General features: G+C 42.3%; 1 protein-coding gene across 1 annotated transcript in view; it reads left to right on the plus strand.

Annotated features, from left to right (window-relative positions):
* Positions 1 to 26,008, plus strand: part of CXCL14 (C-X-C motif chemokine ligand 14) — a 47,661-nt gene that overhangs the window by 18,900 nt on the left and 2,753 nt on the right. The window contains exon 3 of the mRNA XM_040344747.1: positions 19,585 to 19,695. Within this exon, the coding sequence (XP_040200681.1) occupies positions 19,585 to 19,695 (111 nt within the window). The remainder of the gene's footprint in view (positions 1 to 19,584; positions 19,696 to 26,008) is intronic.

Raw genomic sequence — 26,008 nt, forward strand, 5'->3', positions numbered from 1 at the left:
CCCTAGCTCTCTTAGGGACTGTAGAAAAATCCCCCGGTGATATACCAACTGATTTAGATTGCTCGCTAGGAGGAGGATGTTGTCTAAATAGTGGTATATCCTCAAGCCCCTCTCCCGCAAGGGAACCAGAGCGGATATTAGTATCTTGGTGAACACCCCAGGGGAGGTGCACAGACCGAAAGGTAGGACTTAAAACTGTAGGTGGGTCTGTCCCACTGCAAATCTCAGGTACTTTTGAAATGCAGGTAGAATTGGAACGTGTAGGTACGCATCCTGCAGATCAATTGACATCATCCAATCCGTTGGCTGGACTGCATGAATAATTGTTTGCAGGGATTCCATTTTGAAGCTTTTGGGGCAGATGTACCGGTTGAGCCTTTTTAGATCTATCACAGGCCTCCACCCACCTGTCCTCTTTGGCACCAGAAATATGGAGGAGTAGAAGCCTGCGAAGTGCTCTGCCAAGGGAACTGACACAGCTGCCCCCTGAAGCTGTAGTGATGTTTTGAAATGTTTTAGAGCTTGAGCCTTCAGCCATCCTTCAGAGAGGATGGAATCTCTGTTCTTTTGGAAGAAGACAGAGGTGGAGGATGAGAGAAATTCCAAAAGTGCCCCCACTGAATTGTTGACAGAACCCAGGGATTCTGGCATCGGGCGGCCCAGACTGGAACAAAGGACATTAGTCTGGCTCCTACTGGGAGTGTCTGTGCTAATCTGGCATAAAAAAGGACCGCTTCTGCTCCTGTGGAGCCGGAAGGGCCTTAATCTTCCTGTTCAAAAAGGATGCGCGAGTGCCCTTCCGAGGTCTTCTGGTCTTCTATAATCCCTTGGGTTCGACTTGCAGAACCTAGAAGAACTGCCTCTGGATCTTCGCATCTTTCTGTCTTGGGGAAGCATACCAGACTTTCCTCCTGTCACCCTGTAGATAGCCTTATTCAACGTATCCCTGAATAATGCTTTCCCATTGAATGGGATCTTGCACCAGTTCTGTTTGGAAGTTAGGTAAGCCGTCCAGGGTTTCAGCCACAAGGCCCTCATTGCCTTTACTGAGTGCAGAATGGATCTAGCTGAGCACCTAATCGTGTCAATGGCCGCTACCCCGACAAAGTCTGCCGATAATCTAAGCTCTTCCAAGGCCTAAATTATATCCTCCTTGGGGACATCCTGACGTAAAGCCGTCTAAATATTTTCTGTCCAGGCCCTGGTGGCATTTGAAACCGAGGGAGGGCGATAGCTGGCTTACACGCTGCTCCCGCAGCTAAGTGGCTCCTCTTAAGGTCCAGGTCGATCCACCTGTCTAGAGGATCCTTGAAGAAAGCGGAGTCCTCCATTGGAAGAGTTATATTCTTTGCGAGACGAACTACCGATGCATCTACCACTGGCATGGAGTTTAGCGACTGCGTTTCCGACTCTGGTAAGGGATATAGTTTATTGAACTGGCCCAATGAAGCCTTTTTATCAGTCTTTGACCATTCATTCTGAATGACTTGACTAATCTCACCCATCAGAGGGAGAACCTGCTTCCTCTTGAGGATTGGGAAGTAACTCTTATGCCGCATACACACGATCATTTTTCGGGTTGTAAAAAATGAAGTTTTTTTAAAATGTAATTTAAAACGATCGTGTGTGGGCTTCAGAGCATTTTTCGGGGGTTTTGAAAAGGCCAAATTTGTTTCCGAAACATGCTCTATTTTTTAACAACGTTTTAAACAATGTAGTTTTTCGGGTTGTAAAAAATGATCGTGTGTGGGCTTTAACGACGTGAAAAATCTGCGCATGCTCAGAAGCAAGTTATGAGAGGGGAGCGCTCGTTCTGGTAAAACTAGCAATCGTAATGGAGTAAGCACATTCATCACGCTGTAACAGACAGAAAAGTGCAAATTGTCTTTTACTAACACAAAATCAGCTAAAGCAGCCCCAAGGGTGGCGCCATCCGCATGGAACTTCCCCTTTATAGTGCCGTTGTGTTAACGACCGTGTTAACAATCGTGTGTAGGCAACACCGTTTTAATGATGAAGTTGAAAAAAACGTTGTTTTTTCTAGAGGCTGAAAACGTAGTTTTTTAGAACCCGAAAAATGATCGTGTGTACGTGGTATTAGACTTTAGAGGAGGCTCTTCTGCGTCTTCCCAGGCGATTGCAGTCTTGACTGCCTGGATGAATGGCTGCACCAAGGAATAACTGAACCCAGAAGTTTTTGACACCTCTAAAGAGTCCCAGAGGGGTCTTTGAGTAGCAAATCTCTATCCGGTCGGCCTGACAGTGGCAGAGGGGTACTGACTGCTGAAGGACCAGGAAAATTAATCGTGAGCCCAGAGAAGGAATCCTTCATCGTTTTCTTGAGCAGATCGACAACCTGCTGGTTTTCCAGCTCGCGGTAGGATGCATAGTCCCTAAAACAGTCCTTACAGACCAGTCTGTCCGATAGCGGTGTAGCCCCATATGTCCAAAATTTCTTCTCTGCATAAGATCTAAGAGGGGAACCGATTTCGTCCTCTGGATCTTGATCTTTCTAATCTATGGCGTGAAGAATGGGACCTGCGGACTGAAGAGCAGGACCGATGGCATGAAGAATGAGACCTGCAGTCTGGGCTGTCATCATCATGGTGTCTTGAGGATTTTCTGGACCTCTTGGAGTGGGCAGGGCTACGATGTAAGAACCCCACGTTAGACCAGTGAGCGCACTTTTTTTTTTTATATACTCACGTATAGTTGGTCTCATACCTAATAAGAGTGTAAGGCTCTTTGTTACGAGATGAATGACTCATTGAGGAGTTGGGCAGAAGAATCAGCTGCAGAAATATAATGATATAGAGAAAAGGCTATGGAGTTTTTTTTTTTTTTAGAAACAACCTACCACAGAACTGTGTCAGAGGACCTTGCAGGGCGCAGTTGAAAAGACTCTGATGGCCAGTATCCTGACAAATTGACCTTATATGCATTCCAGGTGGGTGGACTAATCTGGCCCTTTTTCCAGAAACCAAGATGGCCGCCGGCTCGTCAGGCAACCACGCATGTGCAGAAGCACAGTGCCAAGTAGTACAGGGATACCTCACCAGATATAATCCGAATCTTTCCCCAGATCACGCATGCGCAACTGGCACCATTCCCCTACTCAAACCAGGGATGGTCAAGGGAGAAGGGAAAAAATGCGCCCGCGGCCCCCCAATGTACACCAGGAGAGGTGCTGACAGCATGTCAAGAGAAAACGCTGTCCCCAGTAAAATTGACCAGCCTAAAAGCATTAGTAAAACGTTTTAAAAGCTAGATAACCTAAAAGAAAGCTACAATAAAAGCCAAGGGAAAAGGGGAGAGGGGGAGAAAAAAAAGGGGAGAGAGGAAAAAGAGAAAAAAGAGAAAGGTAAAACCATTATGCTTTAAAACAAGAATAAATAAAAAAACACCTACCTGGGGAAAAAACAGGAGCTGATCCTTCTGCGACTCCTCTTATATTCATCATGACATACGATGGCAGACTGCGTTCCTGTGAGGAAACTCTGTGAAAAAAACTCTTACAGATCCACAGAGGGGTTTTCCCAGTCTTTATTAGCGCTGTTGAACACATACTTTGGTGCACTGACATAAAGTGGTAAATACTGAGTAACACAGACCGGGAAAGGCAGACATACACCAACACAAGATAAAAATACCTCTGGGAACTCCCAGGTTAAGTAGGTCTGATGACCAAAAATGATTAAAGTGGTTCGAAAGGCAGAAGGATTTTTTTCTACATTAAAAGAGATATACGGAAGTAACGAAAAATATAAAATAATACTCACCTAGGTGGATGCAGCATCGGTCCCATGTTGCATCTGTTCTCTGCTGGATCCAAGCCAAGAACTGAGTGATAAAACACAGCTGATCGCTCAGCTCTCAGTCTTCAGGCTTTAGAGAGCTGGTGACGGTCAGTCGCTGGCTCTATGCTCTGCCCCTATCATGGAGGGGGTAGGAGGGGCTGGCTTGGGCTCTCATTGTCTCTCCAAGAGGCTGAGCTAGCTGCTGATCCAGGCATCTGGGTTGGGATATGGTCGGGATCTTTTCAGAGCCTAGACCAGGTTCGTTCATCCGACAGCAGGCTTTGGTTATGGCGGGCACTCGGTGGTGCGGAGGAGCCAGGAGCGCCAACAGGGACCTGAGAAAAGACTGATCAGGGATGCTCTGTGCACAACTATTGCATAAAACAGGCAAGTATAAAAGTTTTAAAAAAAATAAGCATTTACAATCACTTTAAAAAATCTATTAATGAAAAATTTGACAGATTATGCATTTTCTTCTTCAAAACAAGCAAATTATGCTCTTTTTAAAAGATTTTGGTTCAAATCTGTGAGTTCTCATGATCCATGTCATATTTTAATCTGTGTATGTCAGTGTCTGAAAGATTGTATCAAAAGGAACAATTGACCTTCTGCAAGAATGTTAGTATTCCTCCTGGAATTCAGTGACCTTTTGATATGGCCTGCAGACTTTTGCATTTACATGGTCACGGAAATACTCGGTGAAACCTAATATCCCTATAACTTGCAGCAGGGGGTACAGTATCCCATATATATTTCACAACTGGAACAAAAGGTGATTTTTGCACTTCCATGCAAAAATATACTTTGTACATTTTTGTCACATATGTTTAAAGGCATTTCTGTGCATCCTAAAGAAAATCACATGTTTTTTTAATATGAAACAATGTACCAGTCAGGGCAGACATGTGGTCCCCAGAGGAACTGAATAAATCAGATTTTTAGTATGGTACTATAAATGGTTTTGTTTTTGAACATCGGCTAAGCATTAAGTAAGTACACCATAAAACAGAATGTTATTTATAAACAAATATTAGCTGTTCTTTGAAAAAAAACATCAAATACGAAGTTGAATGCACAATTTAGTAGACTAAAATGAATAGGAAATACAAGCTGGCATTTAATTACAGTAGGATTAAATACCTATGTGGGTAATCCACAAATCGGTTAGCAAAGTGCAAAGTCATTGTCACATCTTGCAGAGGAAAATTAATCACAGGGCTGTTTACATAATAAATTGTTTTTTTTTCTGTTGTAGTTGTGCCAGATCTCCCAAATGTTTAACTGTAGATGACCTACATTTTGTGAGGCACAGCTGGTATGCGTGTCTTACTAGAGCCAAATATATTCTTCAAGGAGAGCTTCTGGGTAAACATATAAACCAATGATACTAAATATTTTTTCTAAACAATGCTAAAATTGTCAGCCAATTTTACAAAGCGAGAGCTTTACCTAATACTGCACAAGCAATATATTTTAAGTACATGGGTAGAATCTGTTGCTTGGCAGAAGTGGTGAACAGCAGGGCCAATCTCCTGACCAACCATGTAGGTGGTCACAAGCCAATTTATATAGAGCCGGCTGTTTTGGTTTAGGGCAAGGTCACAAGTGAGCGCCTCATGTTAGTAATTGTTCAATTAACAATCAAGCAGAGAAAGTCTTCATGGTAGACAGATATTCTCTGCAGCAGATCATTGGCAAACAGTCTGTTTGGTTACATGTATAGCATTATTTACAAGAAGATCCTCAACACTGACAGAATCACAAACATGGAGTGTTATATGTTATACTGGCTTCAAAGTGAATCTGTATTATACAAGTAATAGTCTTAGAAAAATCATTCTAAAAGGTAAATACTATAACAGGTACACAGAAGTTAGAAGTGCCCCAGAGGCATATAATTACTGCCTGTAAAGGCTAGCAGGGGATTGTTCAAGGTTGGAGTGGCTGGTACACCTAGTAATTGAGCAAGAACGTGTTATAAAAGGTCATGGTTGGAAACCAACAACATTTCTTAGAGAATAGCCTAGAGTCACTACCAGACAAAGTAGTCAGGCAAGAAAAGGGGTAAAGAGCATGTGACCAGTCAAAGGCAAATCAGAAAAACCTCACAAGTAAAGAGGACATGCCTGTGTCACAGTAAGTACATACACCACACGACCAAAGAGAGATGTTTAGCTTACCTACAAGTATACATACACATATATAAACACTACCACCAGAATACCTATACTCAGGCAAATGGATGGCGGAAAATCTTAGATTTTTACATGTCAAATCGCATGCCGAATCGCATCAATGTGGACCAGGGCTCAAAGTGCAAACAAATGTAAAGATGAATATTAATCTTCCTTCCTAAAAAAAATAAAAATAATTGCTAATAATGCAAAGTCCCAAAATTAGGTGCAAGGATGAATTGCAATCTTCCTCCCTAATAAATGCATATGCATTTTCCTTAAGTTCAGAATTAATGCATGTTGTCACCAACAGTGCACCACACCACCACCTCTTCAATGCACGGACCAGATAGATGAAATGTATAAGCAAATACACATGCAATCCATATATCGCCCGATATCTCAGACTTCAACAGCTCAGGTGCCAGTGATCCTTTGTCTGCATGTATCGCTCACACCATGGAGCCTACGCAGAAAAATATATAGTGTAGTATTTTATTAAAATAAGAGCAATGGTACATACAATAAGAAATCCACATGGAAAGTATTAGGGTTGTCCCGATACCGATACCAGTATCGGTATCGGGACCGATACCGAGTATTTGCGCCAGTACTCGTACTCGTGCAAATACTCCCGATACCAAAATAGAATACTTTTTTTTTTTTTTTTGTGACATCGAGCGGTGCATAGAGGCAGGGCCGGATTAACCGCGGGGCTGATGGAGCTGCAGCTCCAGGCCCCCATTATAATATAGGCCCAAACTTAATTCTCTCACCAGGGCCCGGCGGCCGGCGGACGACCGCTATATAATAAATCCACACGTCCAGGCAGCAGCAGTGTCATTGGATGGCACTGATAGGTGGCACTGGCATTGATTGAATGGCACTCATAAATGGATGGCACTGATAGGTGGCACTGGCATTGATTGGGTGGCACTGATGAGATGCACTAATAAGCTGCCTCCCTGCACTGATGCACTAATGGGCACTGATCTGCACTGATAGGTGGCACTGGCTAGCTGCACTTTTGGGCACTGGCACCGATGAGCTGCACTGGCAGTGATCACTCCTTCAATGATATGTAGTTTTCCAGTACCGTATGCTAAAAAACAGCCCCACACCATGATGTACCAGTTCTTCATAATTCTAAAGAAAATATCCTTAGTCTGTATTGTGGTTTGAAAACGGTCACATGACATTTAAAAAAAGTATCGGTATTCGGTATCGGCGACTACTTGAAAAAAGTATCGGTACTTGTACTCGGTCCTAAAAAAGTGGTATCGGGACAACCCTAGAAAGTATATAAAAATGCAAAAAGGTCACTCCAGAGGCAGCCGATCTGACTCGTGGACTCGGCAGTGTGATGTCAGCATGTACCTGCACACTCAGACGAGGAGGAGTCAGTAGTGTCAGCAGGGGACAAAGCAGGGAAGTATCTCATGTTTCTTATTTTTTAAAAGCTTATTTTACAATCACTTCAACCCAAACAAAGTTCATTTATGTGTATTTGTTAGCTGTAATTACACAGAGCCACCTAAAGAGATTTACGATCAACATACCACATTGCCACGTTTAGGAAATTTGGGGCATGACTAGAGACAAAGCTAGATTCTTATGATTACTAAAAGGAAGTGCAAACCAGCTATATATATAATTATTATACAGGATTTATATAGCGCCAACAGTTTTATACACAGCCAGTGTCTGATTTCCAACACTGGAGCCTGCAGGCACAACCTTTGGAGCTCAAAGTAAAACTTATCTGCTAGGATCACTTTTTTCTTTTTATTACACATTTTTATGTTTTCTTGACCCTAATCTAGATTAGAATGTATGCTTGCATGCCATGTTCATTCCTAGTCATAATGGGAAAAAAATGCGTGATCAATATTTATACAGGGAAAAGCCACCTCTTTTTCTTTGCTGCCCATGTGCACATGCATGCGATGCCTAATGAAAACTCTGGCCCTGAATACCATACCCTAAAGAGTACATTTTCACACAATGCATAAGAACCTTTGCACAGTAAAACATGTTATTTAATGCTGATTTGGAGGAATAAATGCTTGGGTTTTCTTTAACACTTCAGTTTAAGGCTCCATGCACACTGGCATAAAAACCATTGCTTCTACAGGAGTTTTGTGTTCTGCCTGTAGAAGCAGCTCAATGTCATACAGTATGTCCATGTACATTAGGACAATGAGAAGCATATTTTAAGCTCAACGTTTAGAGGCAGGGGAAAAAAAAAACGTCTGGTTCGCGTTTCTGATTGGAGCTTGGAGGCAGAAAAAAACGTAAAACTAATTTGGCGGACTTTATACAAAAAATGCTGTGTATGAGGGTTTTTTACTCCCAAGAGAACAAACGTTTTTTTTTTAAGCCCAGTGTGCATGGAGCCTTAATCAGCTAAATACATTTCTAGTGCATCAAATCAAAAGGTGTTCAAAGTCTTACAGAAAGCAGCTTCAACTTGAGTAGAAGTCTGCCAGCATGCTTTAGAGAAGAAACCTTGCTTTGTGTGTGGAAGCAGTAGATCTCTGCAAGTCCCCTGCTTAGTAAGGCCTATAGCTCTGCAATCAGCAAAGCTCACGTTCCCTACTGATTGAAGCTCTCTAGCACCGACTAAGCAGGGTTGTGTGTTTGACCTCAAGAGAGAGATCACTAGACATGTGCATTCGTTTTCGTCTGAATATTTTCCTTATTTTAACAAACAAAAATGACTGCGCATAATTGGAAATTCAAAAGATCTGACATAAAAAAATGCTACAACAGTTCGATATAGATAGGAGATTCGACATGACGCTGACAATAGCAAACTGTGTCTATCGAATCTGTGGTTGAATGTGCCTAACCTAACTCTATTAGTCCAAGATTATTCTACATAGAGAGAAAAGATTCGACATTATAGAGACATTGGGCCAGATCCAGTGGCATCTTAAGAGCATTATAGGCCCCCGGGCAATACAGTGCACTGGGGCCCTGTCTACACAATCGTGCACGAGAATTTACTGACAAAAATCATGAAATTTACTGGCAGAACCACATTTTTTTTACTGACACTGCAAAAAAAGTACCTAAAATTACAGTTTTACAAATTTCTTCATTGACATGAAGGTTAGGTTACTATAACTCAGCCTTCTCAGAGTTTCCTCTTACATCAGAGTCTGCAGGATTCCCCCTTACAGTGAAAGGGAACTTTTATGTAAAGGGGAACACTGCAGATCATGATGTAAGGGGGAACTCTGATGTGGAGGGGGACTCTGGTGACCAGAGACTACCTTATATCAGAGTTCACTGCTTTCTCTTTACATCAGAGTTCCCACTTACATCAGGGTCCTTGCACTGTAAGGGGGAATCCTGCAGACTCTGATGTAAAGGGGAACACCAGGTACTCTGATGTGTGGGGCACTCTGGTGACCAGAGACCACCTTCCGTAGAGTAAATACACTAAGGTAAGAGGGGGTCACTAATATTTTTGTATTCACTCCCCCCTTACATCAGAAACCACCCGCCCCTTAGACTGGCCTGGCGGCGCTATCACTGACCTCCTCTCAGGTGCAAGATGCACGGCTCAGACAGATGGCTCCAGCATGGCTGCTCTGGTTTTATCCTACTGTCTCCTCATGTCTGACTTCTCCCGTGACCCCCATCCTGGAGGCGCTCCCACTCTTGACTCCTCTTCAGACTCTTCCTCAGAGACTGTAGACACGATACAGTTCTACAGTTCTGACCCGCTGCTCTCCACCATTTTTTACTGGGGTTGCTGGGCAGCCGATGGGGGCCCCCCAGGCAAGTGGGGCCCCCGGGCAACTTCCCAGCGTGCCCAATGGAAAAGACAGCCCTGGCCAGATCCACAAACGAGATACGATGGCGTATCTACTGATACGCCGTCGTATCTCTGTTTCTAACTATGCGACTGATTCATAGAATCAGTTACGCATAGCTAGCCCTAAGATCCGACAGGTGTAATTGAATTACACTGTCGGATCTTAAGGATGCAATTCTAGGCCGGCCGCTAGGTGGCGAGGCCATTGCGGCCGGCGTAGAATATGCAAATGAAGACTTACGGCGATCCCCGAACGTCCCGAACGGCCCGTCGATCTAAATCTACGTAGTTTCCGTCGGGTTACGCCATGTAAAACTAGGGCTGAGCCCTAGTTCTCTTAAACCATGTTAAGTATGGCCATCGTTTCCGTCGAAATTTAAACATCATTGTCATTTGCGTAAGACGTCCGTGAATGGCGCTGGACGCCATTTACGTTAACGTCTAAGCAAATGACGTCGGTGCAACGTCAGTTAGCGCAATGCACGTCGGGTAATTTACCCAACGGAGCATGCGCAGTATGTCCGGCGCAGGAGCGCGCCTAATTTAAATGGGACTCGCACCATTCGATTGGGCCCGCCTTGCGCCGGACGGATTTAAGTTACACCGCTGCAAATTTCCAGGTAAGTGCTTTGTGGATCGGGCACTAACTTGGAAAAATTGCGGCGGTGTAACTTAAATCAGGAAAGTTAAGTTGCGCCCGGTCTACGTGGATCTGGCCCATTGTTGGGGTAGACGAAGATTCGACGAAGCAGCGAAAAACATACAAATGTCAAATCTGTCATTGATGGCTTATGGTGTCTGTCCAAAGTTCTAAGAAGATTCGACAAGCAGCTAAAATGTACAACGCCGCAATAATACATTTCTGCTTAAATGTTCGGCCCATAGGCTATAGAAGAATTCGAATGTTGGTTGACTAGTAATAATAATTTATAAATATAATTATTGCTAGTGTCATACAACATTAGAATTCTTCTATAGCTTGTAGGCGGAACATTAGACCGGAAATGACAAATTCGACCTTAATTAATTTGGATTTTCGAACTAATGCATTTTTTAAGGAAACTAAATAAATAAAAACGAATTTTGGGAGTAACTAAATAAATACATTTTTCAAACAAAATTCTGAAACAAAATATTTCAGTGTGCACATGTCTAGAGATCACTGCTTCCACACAGAGCATACGTTTGTCTCTAAAGCATGCTGACAGGGTGCTGGCTCTTCTATTCAGGCTGTACATGCTTCTCTAAAGAAAATAATCTGTAGGCACATCTTTTAGGGCAGCTGAAATGTATTTAGCTGATTTAAAGTGAAAGTTCAATTGGATATTAAAGCTTTAAAATTAGGATCGCTGTACTTGCAACAGTATTATAGAATGCAAGTCTGTACAATGTTTAGAGCAGAAATAAAAATTCCAGCATGTGGCAAACAAGTAGGGTTGCCACCTGTCTGGGATTCACAGTCCAGGTTTTGAATCGTGTGTCCGGGTTTGAGGCAGACTGAAACCCAAACTGATTATTCATAGTTAGTCAGGTTGAAAAAAGACACAAGTTCATTCAGACTGGGCTGTGGCTCCCCACATAACCAAGATAGTCACACACAAATCTGTTGCCGTCTAGGAGCTGCAGGTGGCTGTTTGGGCGCAGGTTCGGCATCACTGGGGGTAGAGCAATGATGTCAGCAAGAGCAATTTGGCCGCACCCAATGTTAGGTGTGGCATGCTTTGCGCACTGCATTAACCCTCTCCTTGGGGCACACAAAGGTGACCCAGGCCGCTAAAGTGTTAGAGTTTTTGGCTTGAAGAAAAGGCGACAACCTACAAACAAGGTCCTCTAACTATGTTCACCACAACATTACCAGGTGGCAGGGGCGGACTGACCATTCGGTCATTCGGGCAGTTCCCGAGGGCCCCGGTGGTGGGAGGGCCCGGGCTGGCTCAGTCTGCCCCTGGATGTGCCCACAGTTTATTATGTAAGATTAGCTAAGTTTGTGCACCGCAGAGGTAGTGAGTGATGTCAACCCTGCCTGCAGATGATGAGGCTGTATGAGAGGACTAGATGCTGGCCAGGATTACAGAGCGATCATGGAGCCATGAGGATTATTGCAGTGACAGGCGCTCTGGCCACCTATCCTCCTAGGGAATTCAGCAGAGGGGCGGGGCCACAGTATACATCCATGCCGCGGGGGAAAGCCAGTGAGAGAGCTGGAGGCTGGAGAGGGAAGACACAGTGCAGTCATCATGTCGGAGACAGTCACCTGACCTGCCTTGTTGTCTGCAGCAGCAGGTTAGTGTCTGTGATCATCAGCCAGGCTAAGTGTTCCTTCTTCCCCAGTGCCCATCTACCAGGAGCTATTCCCTGACACACGGATATCTGTACACTGAGTGTCCAAGTGTACAGATATATCAGTGTTGTATACAAGGAAAAGCTCTCAATATACAGATATCAGTGTCAGGGAAAACAATCAGTGTATAGATGTCAGTGTAACACATAAGGAATAGCACTTGGTGTATAACTGACATCTATACACTGAGTGTTTTCCCTGACACTGATATCTGTATATTGAGAGCTTTTCCTTGTATACAACACTGATATATCTGTACACTTGGACAAAAAGAACCATCAGTGAGAAGAATGTTCCTTACATTAGTGGTCAGCAGAAAGAATGTTCCTTACATTGGTGGTCAGCAGAAAGAATGTTCCTTACATTGGTGGTCAGCAGAAAGAATGTTCCTTGCATTGGTGGTCACCAGAAAGAATATTCCTTGCATTGGTGGTCACCAGAAAGAATATTCCTTGCATTGGTGGTCACCAGAAAGAATATTCCTTGCATTGGTGGTCACCAGAAAGAATATTCCTTGCATTGGTGGTCACCAGAAAGAATATTCCTTGCATTGGTGGTCACCAGAAAGAATATTCCTTGCATTGGTGGTCACCAGAAAGAATATTCCTTGCATTGGTGGTCACCAGAAAGAATATTCCTTGCATTGGTGGTCTGTGCGAATAATGTTCCCTACATTGGTGGTCCCCAGAAAGAATGTTCCTTACATTGGTGGTCACCAGAAAAAATTGTTCCTTGCATTGGTGGTCTGTGCAAATAATGTTCGTTACATTGGTGGTCACCAGAAATAATGTTTCTTACATTGGTGGTCACCAGAAAGAATGTTTCTTACATAGGTGGTCAGCAGAAAGAATGTTTCTTACATTGGGGGTCACCAGAAAAAATTGTTCCTTGCATTGGTGGTCTGTGCGAATAATGTTCCTTACATTGGGGGTCAGCAGAAAGAATGTTCCTTACATTGGTGGTCTGTGCGAATAATGTTCCTTGCATTGGTGGTCACCAGAAAGAATTTTCCTTGCATTGGTGGTCACCAGAAGAATGTTCCTTGCATTGGGGGTCAGTGGGAAGAATGTCCCTCAAGGTAACCCCTGGGAGAGCGCTTCTCCTAGGGGGTTATCTGATTGGGGGAGGAGCCGTGAGAACCACGCGGGGACCCCAGAAGACCAGGTTCAGGGCCATTCTGTGCAAAACGAACTGAACAGTGGAGGTAAGTATGACATGTTTGTTATTTTTTTTAAAAAAAAGAGAGCCTTTACAATCACTTTCATTTTGGAAATGTATCGTTGTTGCACTTTCTTTAATATAAGTTTATTTTTCTTTATATTCTATAATTACCATTTTATTTTGAACATAGTGTAGAGAAATTCTGTGACGAACGCATGTAGTGTGGGCAGTACAATATGATTTGTGTGGGTGTGGCTTGAGTACGGGTGGGAACACATGGTCGGGGACAGGGGGCCCCAGGATCTCCTATTGCCCGGGGGCCCCATGAGTTGTCAGTCCGCCCCTGCCAGGTGGTATTGTAAATTATAAGCGTGTTCTGAATGTGTATGTTCTGTGTACTGTGTGTGCTTTAACTCTGTTGTTTGCCTACTTTCATCTGTATTCTGCACTCATGGGATCTTCTATCAGGCAAATGGTGGTAGGGCTTCATCTTTGGGATTGGAAGAATGTCATTAAAACCCTTTTACACAAGCTGAATAAATATTTATTTTATGCATATCTGTTAACTATTTAGAAAGTTCAATGATGGGAATGATCACAAAATAGCTCATCCTTGTATTTATACAGGCTTTTGTAAGAAACCCAGTCTAATAAAGAATGTGATTTTTAAGTTAAAAAAGGTACATTTGGCTGTAAAAGCCAGCTGAGCTGAATTCACGTGTCTGTGCATCTACACAGATATGTCTCTGTTTACACTCATTTACATGTTACCTCATTGTTCTTCTGTAACTGAGATGTGTTGCTGAGAGGGACATTTCACCTTTAGTGTCAGCAAATTGTGTTTGGTTCATTGCCCTACTAAAATTCAAAGAATATCCCATTTTAGCTTTTTTCAAGTAGCCAACCCTGGGCTGTATAGCTATTTGAAAAGAGTGCTGTGAAGTATTCTGAAGTACCAAAAGTTATGTTTTCTGATTCCTAATGCATATGTTTTTAAATTGGTATGAATGTACGAATTATGTGGCTTTATCGTGGCTCTTTGGTTTGAGTTTTTTCTTATAAATACAACTTTTTAAAGTGTACCCAAGCCCTAACAATGAACCTCTTATCTAGTCCCTTTAGCCTGTAATATACCATTGAAAGCCTTTTGTTATATCTGTTGGATGCATGCAAAAATTAGTTTGTTCTGCCAAAAATCTAGTCAGCTGATAACTTCTTCTTCTCTTTGTACTTTCCTTGTTCTTTGATTAGACTGACTACTCTAAACTAGTAGTAAACCATTACATATACCCAGTGAGGTAACAAGCCTCAGGAGATGAAATAAATCCTCCTGCATACATTGTACCTGTTTGTCTGCAGCCAATTCTGCTGTACAGTAAAGCACACAAAGATTTTTCACAGAAGCACTAAGCAGGGGGCAGGGATCTGACATTGCACATACTGCAGAGCTAGAGCACATTGCTCAGTGAAATCTGATAACTGATTGCAGGGGATGGAAGGGAACCTCACTCCCCAACAAGCTCAAAAAAACACACAGCTGAGGCTGAGTCGCCTGCTGCGTGCTGGAAGAGGGGCAGGCCGTGTTCCTTTGAGGCCGATGTTTTGGCTTAGAGTCTTTTCAGTGACTGACATGCAAATGTGTGACATTTACTACTTTAAAGGATACAGTAATTTCACATTAAAAAAAATCTCCTTTTTTTTGCAGGTAAAAAGTTGTGCATTTTTTTTCGAAACCTGTAAAGCATTGCACCCATTTTGAGCAGATGGGTGGGTGTAATGTCAGGATCCTGCACACTGTCAGTACACTGTCTGCCAATACCTCTGATACAGGCAGGCAGTTGCTGAAATCCAGAAAGATCAATGAAATATGAACACCGGCAGTTCATTGAGAACTACAAGCCATCAGCAGCAAAGGCTGACGGTAGTTGTACTCTGTTAATGAATCACATGGTCGTGTGGGCAGAGCCCTGCATGCTGTTTTTGAATTGTGACAGCGGGTGCGGGGAGAGGATCTCCCATCTGCTCTCACAATCGGGGATCGGATCCCGGTGGTGGCATATGATTTAGTAACCTATTATATCCTAAACATGGGTGTAACGTAACATATTACTAAACTTGAACTTATCCTATAAAGCTGAAATCCGGGATAAGCAACATTTTTCAAATGAGAATAGGCATGAATATTCATATTTGAATCTTGGTGTGCTTTTTGTACTTATTCAAGAATGGTGCAGTAATTCAATGTAAAACATTGCCTCCATAATTGAGCTTCCTGTAATAAAGACTGGTAACTGCTGCTTATGTTCTTGAGCAGGGTATCTGGTGTTGTATGCCTCCCCCCCCACCCCTGTAGTTTTTGCAGGAAGCCTGTAGTGGGTGGTTCTGATGGGTTTCTCCCACAGCTCTGCTTTCTGTACAGGCTATGTGTAGTGTAGTGATGATGTCACAGGGGAATAACTGGTTTGCAATGACATTTGGCACATTTATATGAATGATGAATTTATATCCTTTGTGGCTATTATGGAACATAGTTAAGCTGTCCAAATCTTGCCACCATAACATCTCCAAAATATGCCCCCTTTTTAACCAACACCACAAAACTACTATTTCACTCCATGGTTATCTGTCACCTTGACAATTGCAACTCCCTTCTCGTTGGCCTAATAATTACATAGGCTATCCCCTTTCAGTCAATCATGAATGCTGCGCTCATCCACCTTACCAAACATTCAGTGTTTGCTACCCTTCTCTGCCATTCTCTCCATTGGCTTCTGCTCACACAACAAATACAATTTAAAATACTAACAGCAGCCTACAAAGCCATTCACAACTCTGCACCCAGGTACATCAACAACCTCATCTTAAATTACCAACCAAACAGTTTTCTTCACTCCAACCGAGACCTCCTGCTCTCCATCTCCTTCAATGCTCACCTCAAAGACTTCTCCAGAGCCTCTCCCATCCTCTGGAACTCCTAATCCATCCAACCATCTCCTACTCTATCCTTCCGTTAGGCAATTCATAAAAACCCAACTATTCAGAGAGGCCTGTTCCATCTCTAACTAATAAACAACAGGCAGGGCTCTCTGATTCCTCTTGTTTTGGACATGTACTGTTTCCCCCTTTTTGTAAAGTGCTGTGCAAACTGTTGGCGCTATATAAATCCTGTATAATAATTATAAAAAAAGTGCAATTTCGCCTTTACCAACAAGCACAATGTGCTGTCCCATATAGGTATAGTATTGTGCTAAAAAAGTAGATACCTTTCTGTAGGTACCTTCCAGACAGCTTCCAGCTTCTTTTTAATGCCAAAACTGTATTAAAAAGAAATCTTAAAATTTTCAACAGCCTGTGATGGCTCCATCCCAAGTTATTTTAGGCACTGAGCAGCCATTCAGACCAGTGTCCCTTAAAAAATGACGTTTTTAAGGGTCTAGAAAAAACTTTTTTTCAACCCGATCATTAAAACGGCCTTGCCTACACACGATCATGAAAAAAAAATGCTCTAGCAAAGCGCGGTGACATACCACACATACAACGGCACTATAAAGGGGAAGTTCCATGCGGATGGCCCCACCTTTTGGGCTGCTTTAGCTGATTTTGTGTTACTAAAAGACGATTTGCGCTTTTCAGTCTGTTCCAGCGTGATGAATGTGCTTACTCCATTACGAACGCTAGTTTTACCAGAACGAGCGCTCCCGTCTCATAACTTGCTTCTGAGCATGCACATTTTTTTCATGTCGTTAAAGCCTTACACGACCATTTTTACAACCTTAAAAACGACAACGTTAAAAACGTTGTGAAAAAAAAGAGCATGTTCGAAATTTTTAATGCCCATTTTTTAGATCGTTAAAAATGCTCTGGAGCCCACACATGATCGTTTTTAATGACATTAAAAAAAACTTAATTTTTTAGAACCCGGACGTGTGTACGCGGCATTAGTTCCAAGCACTGTCCTGTTTTGTGCCAACACATACACAGTCTGTACTTTGCAGCCCAAAATAAAAGGATGGCGCTTCTTTGCCCTGACACTAGAAGGTGCTTTTCCCACTGACTTCTCTGTCTCTCCAATAACTCAAGAAAGGGCCATCACAGGCTGTAGAAGATTTTAGGAACACTTTTTTTTTTATAAGGTTTTGGCCTACAGTCTTTCAAATTAAAAGGAGCCCTGGCTGAAAGACACGTTTAACACACTGCGGACCATATAGGACAGCATAGTTGGCTTTTTGATAAACGTGAACTAACCCTTTAAATTAAGTGTTTGTGCCCAGAGTTAGGTTTAAAACAGCAGAATATATATTTGTTATTGCGCACAGTGATGTTCCAGCATGCTATACTTAGTTTAAAAGCTTTGCCCCTTGTTAAAAACATACTTTTTGTTTGGATCATGATAACCTTGCTGGCTCCTGGCTGTTCCCTTCCTCTTCTTAAGCTTGTGGTGTTTGGGAGGGGCCAGAGGACAGTCCATTCACATCACCACAGCTTAGTTTCAGCTTTTGAGTACAGTATAACTTCATCAGAAAACAACCTTGTACTGCTTCTATCACTTATTCTCCAGTCTTTTTGAACCGGAACAGCAAGAGACTGGTACCAGGTCAGATTCTGGTACTTACACTTCTTGCATTTAGCCTGCACAGTAAAACAAAGGGCCAGATCCTCAAAAGAGATACGCAGGCAGATCTGCTGTTCCGCCTGCGTATCCCTGTTTCTATCTTTGGAACTGATCCACAGAATCAGTTTCCAATAGATAGGCAGAAGATCCGACATGTGTAAGGCCCCGTACACACGATAGAATCTATCCGCAGATAAATCCCATCGAATGGGTTTCTGCGGATAGATTCTATGGTGTGTACACTCCGGCGGATATTTATCCGCGGATATTTCCGAATTCCAGCAGATAAATATTTGTCGACATGCACAGAATATCTATCTGCTGGAATCGGATCCCACAGATGGATCCGCTCGTCTGTACAGACTCACCGGATCCATCCGTCCAAAGGGATTCCCCGCACGCGTCGTAATGATTTGACGCATGCGTGGAATTCCTTATATGACAGCGTCGCGCCCGTCGCCGCGTCATAATAGCGGCGACGGCGCGACACGTCATCGCCAGAGGATTTCAGCGCGGATTTCAATGCGATTGTGTGTACTGCTGAAATCCTCGAGAGGATTTATCCGCGGATACGGTCCGCTGGACCGTATCTGCGGATAAATCCTCTCGTGTGTATGGGGCCTTAGGGACTTACACTGCCGGATCTTAGGATGCAGTAACGCATCCGCCGCTGGGGGCATTTCGAGTCGAAATGCCGCTTCGGGTATGCAAATTAGCACTTACGGAGATCCACAAAGCTTTTCAGCTTCGTTTTTACTCCGTAAGTTTTAAGTTGCATGTGTAAAATTAGGGCTGCTTTTACAAAGTGTAAACTGTTTACACCTTGTAAAAGTAGACCCTTCTTTCTCGCGACGCTGTTTTTTTTGTTTTTTTTTGCCCGCCATAACTTTTTTTTTTTCCGACGCAACTTTTTTTACCCGGCGCGATTCACAAAACTCGGCGTAACGTAAAACCGCGCAAAGCACGTCAGGAAAATGACGTCGGGAGCATTTGCAGTACGTCCGGCGCGGGAGCGCGCCTAATTTAAATGGGACTCGCCCCATTTGAAAAGGAACGCCTTGCGCCGGCCGGATTTAAGTTACACAGCCGAAAATTTCTAGGTAAGTGCTTTGTGGATCGGGCACTTAGGTAGAAATTTTCCGGCAGTGTAACTTAAAAGGGAATTTTTAAGTTACGGCGGCTGGCTGTGGATCTGGCTCCAAGTGTTTACAGCTAGTTACATGTTTTAGTGCATCACACTGCTTTAATTTTTTTTTTTTGTAATTTCATTTGAAGTGTCACATCCATTCACTCAGATCACTGCAAAGCAGCATTTAGTGCACTGTGGAAAAATGCAGACATGCTGCATTTTTTTACAGCTTACCATACTGCACATAACACCCTAGTAGTCACTTGCGTTTACCAGTGCAGAAGAAAAACTGGTCATCATTGATCGTGTACACAAGCCCTTAATGGTGTATTTAAGCTTACAGACCTGTATTAGTTTGTTTATTTTATATCTGTCTGTTTATATCTGTCTAACATTATATTAACAAACTGCATGTTTTTTTGCCACTTAAACCGTTGTGACTTCCTATAGTACGAAGCTGTCAACTTACTGTATATAAAATATAATGAATAATAAAGCCTAACCACATATTTATTTCACTTAAAATTTCTTTGTTCTCTTTTAGTGTGACCATGCATGTTTCCCGACTTAGAGGACAACAGTATTGCTTGCACCCTAAACTACACAGTACTAAGAAGTTCCTTAAATGGTACACAATATGGAAAGAAAAGAGCAGGTATGGGTAATAAAATGAATATCAAACAATACCAAGATATTTCATGTATAGTTTGTTTTATCTATACACATTCTAAAGAACTTGTTTTGAATATGCTTTAAATATGGTATGACAAGTACATGAATAAAGATTAATGTATTTTCAACTGTAATAAAAATACCAGAAAAGTGCCTTAGAGGTAGCAATGTTGATATTCGTGTTTTATGCTTCAAAACAAATGTTTTCAAGTTTAAAGCTATTGTAAAATCCCAAAATTATATCAGATTAAATCATTCTTGATAAACACATGGGGCCAGATTCACGTAGAAGTGCGGCGGCGTAACGTATCGTAGATACGTTACACCGCCGCAAGTTTTCATCGCAAGTGCCCGATTCACAAAGCACTTGCAATGAAAAACCTACGCTGGCGGCCTCCGGCGTAAGCCCACGTAATTTGAAGGGGCGTGTGCCATTTAAATTAGGCGCGCTCCCGCGCCAGACCTACTGCGCATGCTCCATTCTGAAATTCCCGTCGTGCTTTTTGCGAACTGACGTCATTTTTTCGAACGGCGACGTGCGTAGCGTACTTCCGTATGCCCGGACGTCTTACGCAAACAACGTGAATTTTTAATTTTCGACGCAGGAACGACAGCCATACTTTATACTGCACATACGTGTGCTGTGTAAAGTTAGGGCACCCAAAACATTGACTAAATTTGCGACGGGAAACTAGACTAGCAGCGACGTAGCGAACGCGAAAAACCGTTGTGGATCGCCGTAACTCCTAATTTGCATACCCGACGCTGGTTTACGACACAAACTTCCCCCAGCGGCGGCCGCGGTACTGCATCCTAAGATCCGACAGTGTAAAACAATTACACCTGTCGGATCTTAGGGCTATCTATGCGTAACTGATTCTATGAATCAGTCGCATAGATACTCTGAGAGATACGACGGAGTATCTGAGATACTCCGTCGTATCTCCTTTGTGAATCTGGGCCATGGTTTGCATGAAGGATATTGATGTACAATGATGGCATAGAATAGTCATCATATTTGTATTGTCTGATAAAGGTGGGCTCTGCCCAACCTAAATGTTAAAAATGTTGGAAAGTGCAGATTGCATTAGAAATCTTTCTTCCTCTTTCAGCAGTGTATGGGGAGTCTGGGCTTACACTTTGTGAGAGCCGATTGGAGAAAAGCCACACATCCCCACTCCACATAGGCAGAGGAATGAAAGAACATGCAGTGCTTTAGTCTGAATAGCCAAGCTCTCTGCTAATCTCCCTCTAAGCTCTCTCCTTGGCACAAATTTTCAGCTGCTGTTATCTAATTTTTTCGGAGAACTTGTCAGAAATTATCATGCTGATAACAGAGGAACGGAGCAGCAAAAAGACATGGCACTTAGAGCTTTGGAGAGATATAAGAAAACACTACAGATATGTGCTTAGGTCAGATTTTCATGAATGAGGTCTACAACCATGTTAAGTAAATCAACTCAAATGTCTTAGGTACAAGAAAAGGTGATAAAATAGTCAGCCATACATACGTTTTTAAAAGCCAGATTGTCCCCATTAACAAAGTAAAACTAAATCTGAGAATGGCACAGGAGATATTAGCCATTGCATATTCACATGCATATTGAGGTGCCTTCTCTTTGAATTTTAAAGTCTATGTAAAACAAAAATAAATTTTTCAGTATGTTTGGCAACATGCCTCACTGTATGCATTTTTCTTAATCAAATTATTATGGGGGATAGTTTGCAAAGTTTTCACTTGGAGATCCTGCCAGTAAAAGCACTTCCTGCTATAGGTTGACAATGCTGATCAGATGTCTCATAATTAACTACAGTGTTGTAAGCCTTAATGTATACTACTTCAGTTTTTCACTGGGCTACCTATCAGTTTGATCAGACAGGAAGCCCAACAGACAACTGATCCATCTCTAAGGCCTCGTACACACGACCAGTTTCCTCGGCAGAATTCAGCTTCCGACCGAGTTTCTGGCTGAATTCTGCCGAGAAACCCGGCCGTGTGTACACTTTCGGCCGAGGAAGCCGACGAGGAGCTCGGCGAGGAAATAGAGAACATGTTCTCTATTTCCTCGTTGTTCTATGGGAGCTCTCGCCCCGCCGAGCTCCTCGGCGGCTTCAGTGCTGAACTGGCCGAGGAACTCGATGTGTTTGGCACGTCGAGTTCCTCGGCCGTGTGTACGAGGCTTCACAGTAAGCTAATAACACTGCTGTTAATAGTGAGGCAGTAGTTAAGCATTGCTGACAATCCTCTCCAGGCTGTGGTCATCCCTGCTGCATGTGCACCTTTTTCTTCCACACTTTTCCCTTCCACATAACTTTCTATTAATGTGCTTTGATACAACACTTTGGGAACATCCAAATTCTTTTACAATTACCTTTGTAAAGGCTTTCCCTCCTTATGGAGGGTGTCAATGATGCACAACTGTCAGGTCAGCAGTCTTTCCCAGGATTGTGATTCCTACTGAACCAGACTGAGAGACCATTTAAAGGCTCAGGAACCCTTTACAGGTGTCATTGCCTAATTAGCTGATTAGAGTGGAACACTTTGAGCCTAGAATATTGCACCTTTTCACAATATTCTAATTTTATGAGATTGTGGATTTGGGATTTTCATGAGCTGTAGGCCACAATTATGACAAATCACGGTTTAAACTATCTTGCTTTGCATGTAATGAGTCTATCTCATATATTAGTTTCACCTTTTAAGTTGCATTAGTGAAATAAATGAACTTTTGCGAGTTTCATTTGTATATGCTGAGCTGTATTCTAATATCTATACATCACCAACAAACTGTGGTGTATTTTGTTTTTGTGCTGCCCTAGGCAAGACTAAATTCATGCGCTCCCCCCCATCTAAATGTGTCCCACTTCTTCCTGTTTAAGATACACCCCTTTATCTGTAAACTCCCCGACTTTTGACGGCTCTCACCCCTTCACAACCCTCTCACCCTCCTTCTCTTAACAGCTCTCACCTCTTCACAAACCTTCTCCCACTCTTCACAAATTCTCTCCCCCCCCTCTTCACAGCTCTCACTTCTTCACAGCACCCCGTTCACAGCTCTCACCTATTCACATCCCCCCACACTATTCACAGGTCCCACCTATTCACAGCCCCCCTCCCCCACACTATTCCACTGTTCACAGCTCTCACCTATTCACAGCCCCCCCCACACACACACACACACACATGCACACACGGCTTTCACCTTTCTTCCTAGGACCTACTAGTCGGCACAATCTTCCGCCCTGATCTCTGACTGGGTGACAGCAGAAACCAAGGTCCTGTCAGAGCCCATACTCTTCGCTCACACTGGAGCAGCCCTGGAAGAGTTGTAATTGCTCCAACTTTTGCCGCTCGTAGACTGGATTTTCTAGAGGCGGCTGTGGGGCTGGGAGTCATGTGTCTCAGGAGCAAGCACCGGCAGTCCATGCATAGCAGTCCATCTGCCTGAGGGGGCTGTGCGGCCCCCCTTGAAAAATGCCACCAAAGGCAAACACCCTGTTTGCCTCATGGCAGATACATGCCTGCCAACAAACCATAGTAAATCAAAAGGGCAAAAAAAATTATTGTCACAAACATAGAGACGCAACTTTTCAAGGCCTCAAGAAGATGCCTCCATCAGGGGGGCAGTGAATGTAAGATAAACAAGACACAAACAATAAATAGGTAAGATAGCCTATCACCAGGTTATGCCTCCTCACCAAAGCCCAGAAAGAGTTTTAAACAAGCAATTATCAACCAAAATAGTGACCGATAATACTATGTAGCGCTTTAAAATATGAAGTCAATCTGTGCAGATGTTGGTGGGGATTATATATATATTGTATGTTACTATCACTTCTGCACCAGATTTTGCACTCTCCGCTTTTAGTAAATAAACCTGTACATCTCGATGTCTGTAACACGAATACATGTCTGTCCATCTATCTACTATTGTGTGCTTGTGATGTTTAAATAAAAATGGAATCTTGTGGAGTTGGAGTCTGTAGACTGCATTTTTGACTTGACACCAATGCTGCAGTAATTATATGAGACCCATATATTGACAGTACTGACAGATTTCTATTAAATACCTAGCTTAGCTAGATCATGTTAATGTACCTGAATATATCGAAAAACATTTACTTTGCTGTTATCTATTATATGTAGGGCTAGGGAGAGAAAAGAAATATAACTGGATTTGTTACTGAAATCCTTTTACTCAGACACTTTCTATTCTAACCTTGTCAGGAATGCGATAATGTGATGCATTTGACATCTATTAATAGAACCTTACAGCAGACTTCATACTTTCTGCTTGAGGGCAGCAAGTTCCAGTTAGACTAGAAAATTAATACTAATTATTTTATTTAGAAGCATATGCCAGTCCATCATTTAGCCCCAGCTGTGCGCATGTAAATAATTTCCCCAGAGAATCCACATTATTTGCACATCCAGTCACAAAAAAACATTAGATCTTTTGCATTAAACCAAATTTTAAAAAGTTAAAATAGACAGCTTTCTATTAGCAGTAGATCTAATAGATTTTATAGAATGTCAAGCTGTGCTGGAACAACCACTATGGTTTTTTCATGTAGCTGTTGTAGAGCTTAGGGCAGGACTACTTATCTATCTATCCTTAACAGAGGCACTCTACGTGGAACCCCCAGTAGTAATCACTGCAGTAATAGTACTGTCTGACATGGATCTATGAGTATCAATGCTTTAAGAATGGCTATATCATCATTGAGTAGCACCAATAGTACAGTGTTATTGACATCAATAAAACATGGTGGACAAGTAGGGGATTTTGAGGCATGCAAAGAGCTAGATATTTTTATTACAAGGTTATGTATTGATCTTAGACTAAGACCAGTACTTGATGTCAGTGGCCATCTTCTGAAAATATCTTGGCAAATTTCTTATTATGTTCACTCAGTTTTCTTTAGGTATTGCCAAGCATGTTGGTCTCTTTAGACCAAAAAAGGCCACTATTCATGTATAATTCCTATCATTTGTTTTTCATTGATATTTGGTCACAAAGAAGACCATCCGAACCAATTTCACAACACAACAATGGAGCTGCATCTTGGATGTTTAATTGTTGAGTTTACAAACTGACAATGCAGGAAAAAAAAATCAGGAAGCATGATTTCTAAATATACCCTCTGAATGGAGTATATACTGGAACCTCTTCTATGTTCCGGAGCCTTGTCCATTTTTAAATTCTACAGAATTCTTGCCTTTTCATTCACACAGGATTTGATCTATGTCGCCTCATATTTAAGTATATTTTGAAGTTGTAATTCATCCCAAAGATGGTGTCAAACTATTAGGCAGAATCTAGTTCTGGCAACAGTTTTGGACATTTAGTTCTAATATATCCCTCAAAAGTTAATTTTAACTGTCAGAAACATTTAATTTTTGTTTTCTGTTTTGTTTATAACCACCCTGTTCTTGTGAAACACATTTTTTTGTAATAAAGAAGGACATGAGGAAAAAGGAAAGTGCTAAAATTATTATATTACTGGAAACTCTGATGAAGTAGTATAATATACACTTTGATCAATTATTTTCATACAGTATTAAGGGGTTAATAGTTACTTTTCCCCTGCCAAAAATAATCTTCCTTAAAAACAGTCTGACTCAGGATTTACATGTTCAGGCTTTTATGTAAATGTCAAATTATGTTAATTTCATTATACCTTCATTCAAATAAATATGCAACAAATTGGTATAATTTACAGATGAAACACTCTTTAGAAATCCTACATAAATAGGGCATTTTAAATACTCTTGAAACTTAGTTTTAAAAAGCTACTATAATTATCCACTTACTAATTGTAGAAATGAATATGTGTAAAGAGGCACTGATATTGCTAACCTTATTTTTAAAGCTGAACTCCAGGAAAGCAGGCATTGTCTAAATAAAAGAGACCTGCATATTCATACTTGAATCTTGGTGTGCCATGTGTAATTGTTCCTGATCTGTGCAGGAGTCCAGTCTGAACGTTTGCCTCTGTGCAAGAGCTTCCTTTGTTTTTAAGACCAGTCACTGATGCTCTCTCCTTGTACAGGTTTTGAATTGTCTCCTCCTTAAAGAGGAGCTTGTTTTTGTGTTTATTAAAAAAACTGTAGCTGATGACTTTTTTATATATATAGGGCTAGATTCAGGTACGGCGGTGCTTCTTTAGGTCGGCGTAGCGCATCCCCTTTGCACTACGCCGACGTAAGATAGTGAGGCAAGTACTGTATTCACAAAGCACTTGCCTCCTAAGTTACGTCGGCGTAGCGCAAATGGCCCGGCGTAACTCCGCCT

The sequence above is a fragment of the Rana temporaria genome, chromosome 3, assembly GCF_905171775.1.
Source record: "Rana temporaria chromosome 3, aRanTem1.1, whole genome shotgun sequence".
In the NCBI taxonomy this organism is placed as follows: Eukaryota; Metazoa; Chordata; class Amphibia; order Anura; family Ranidae; genus Rana; species Rana temporaria.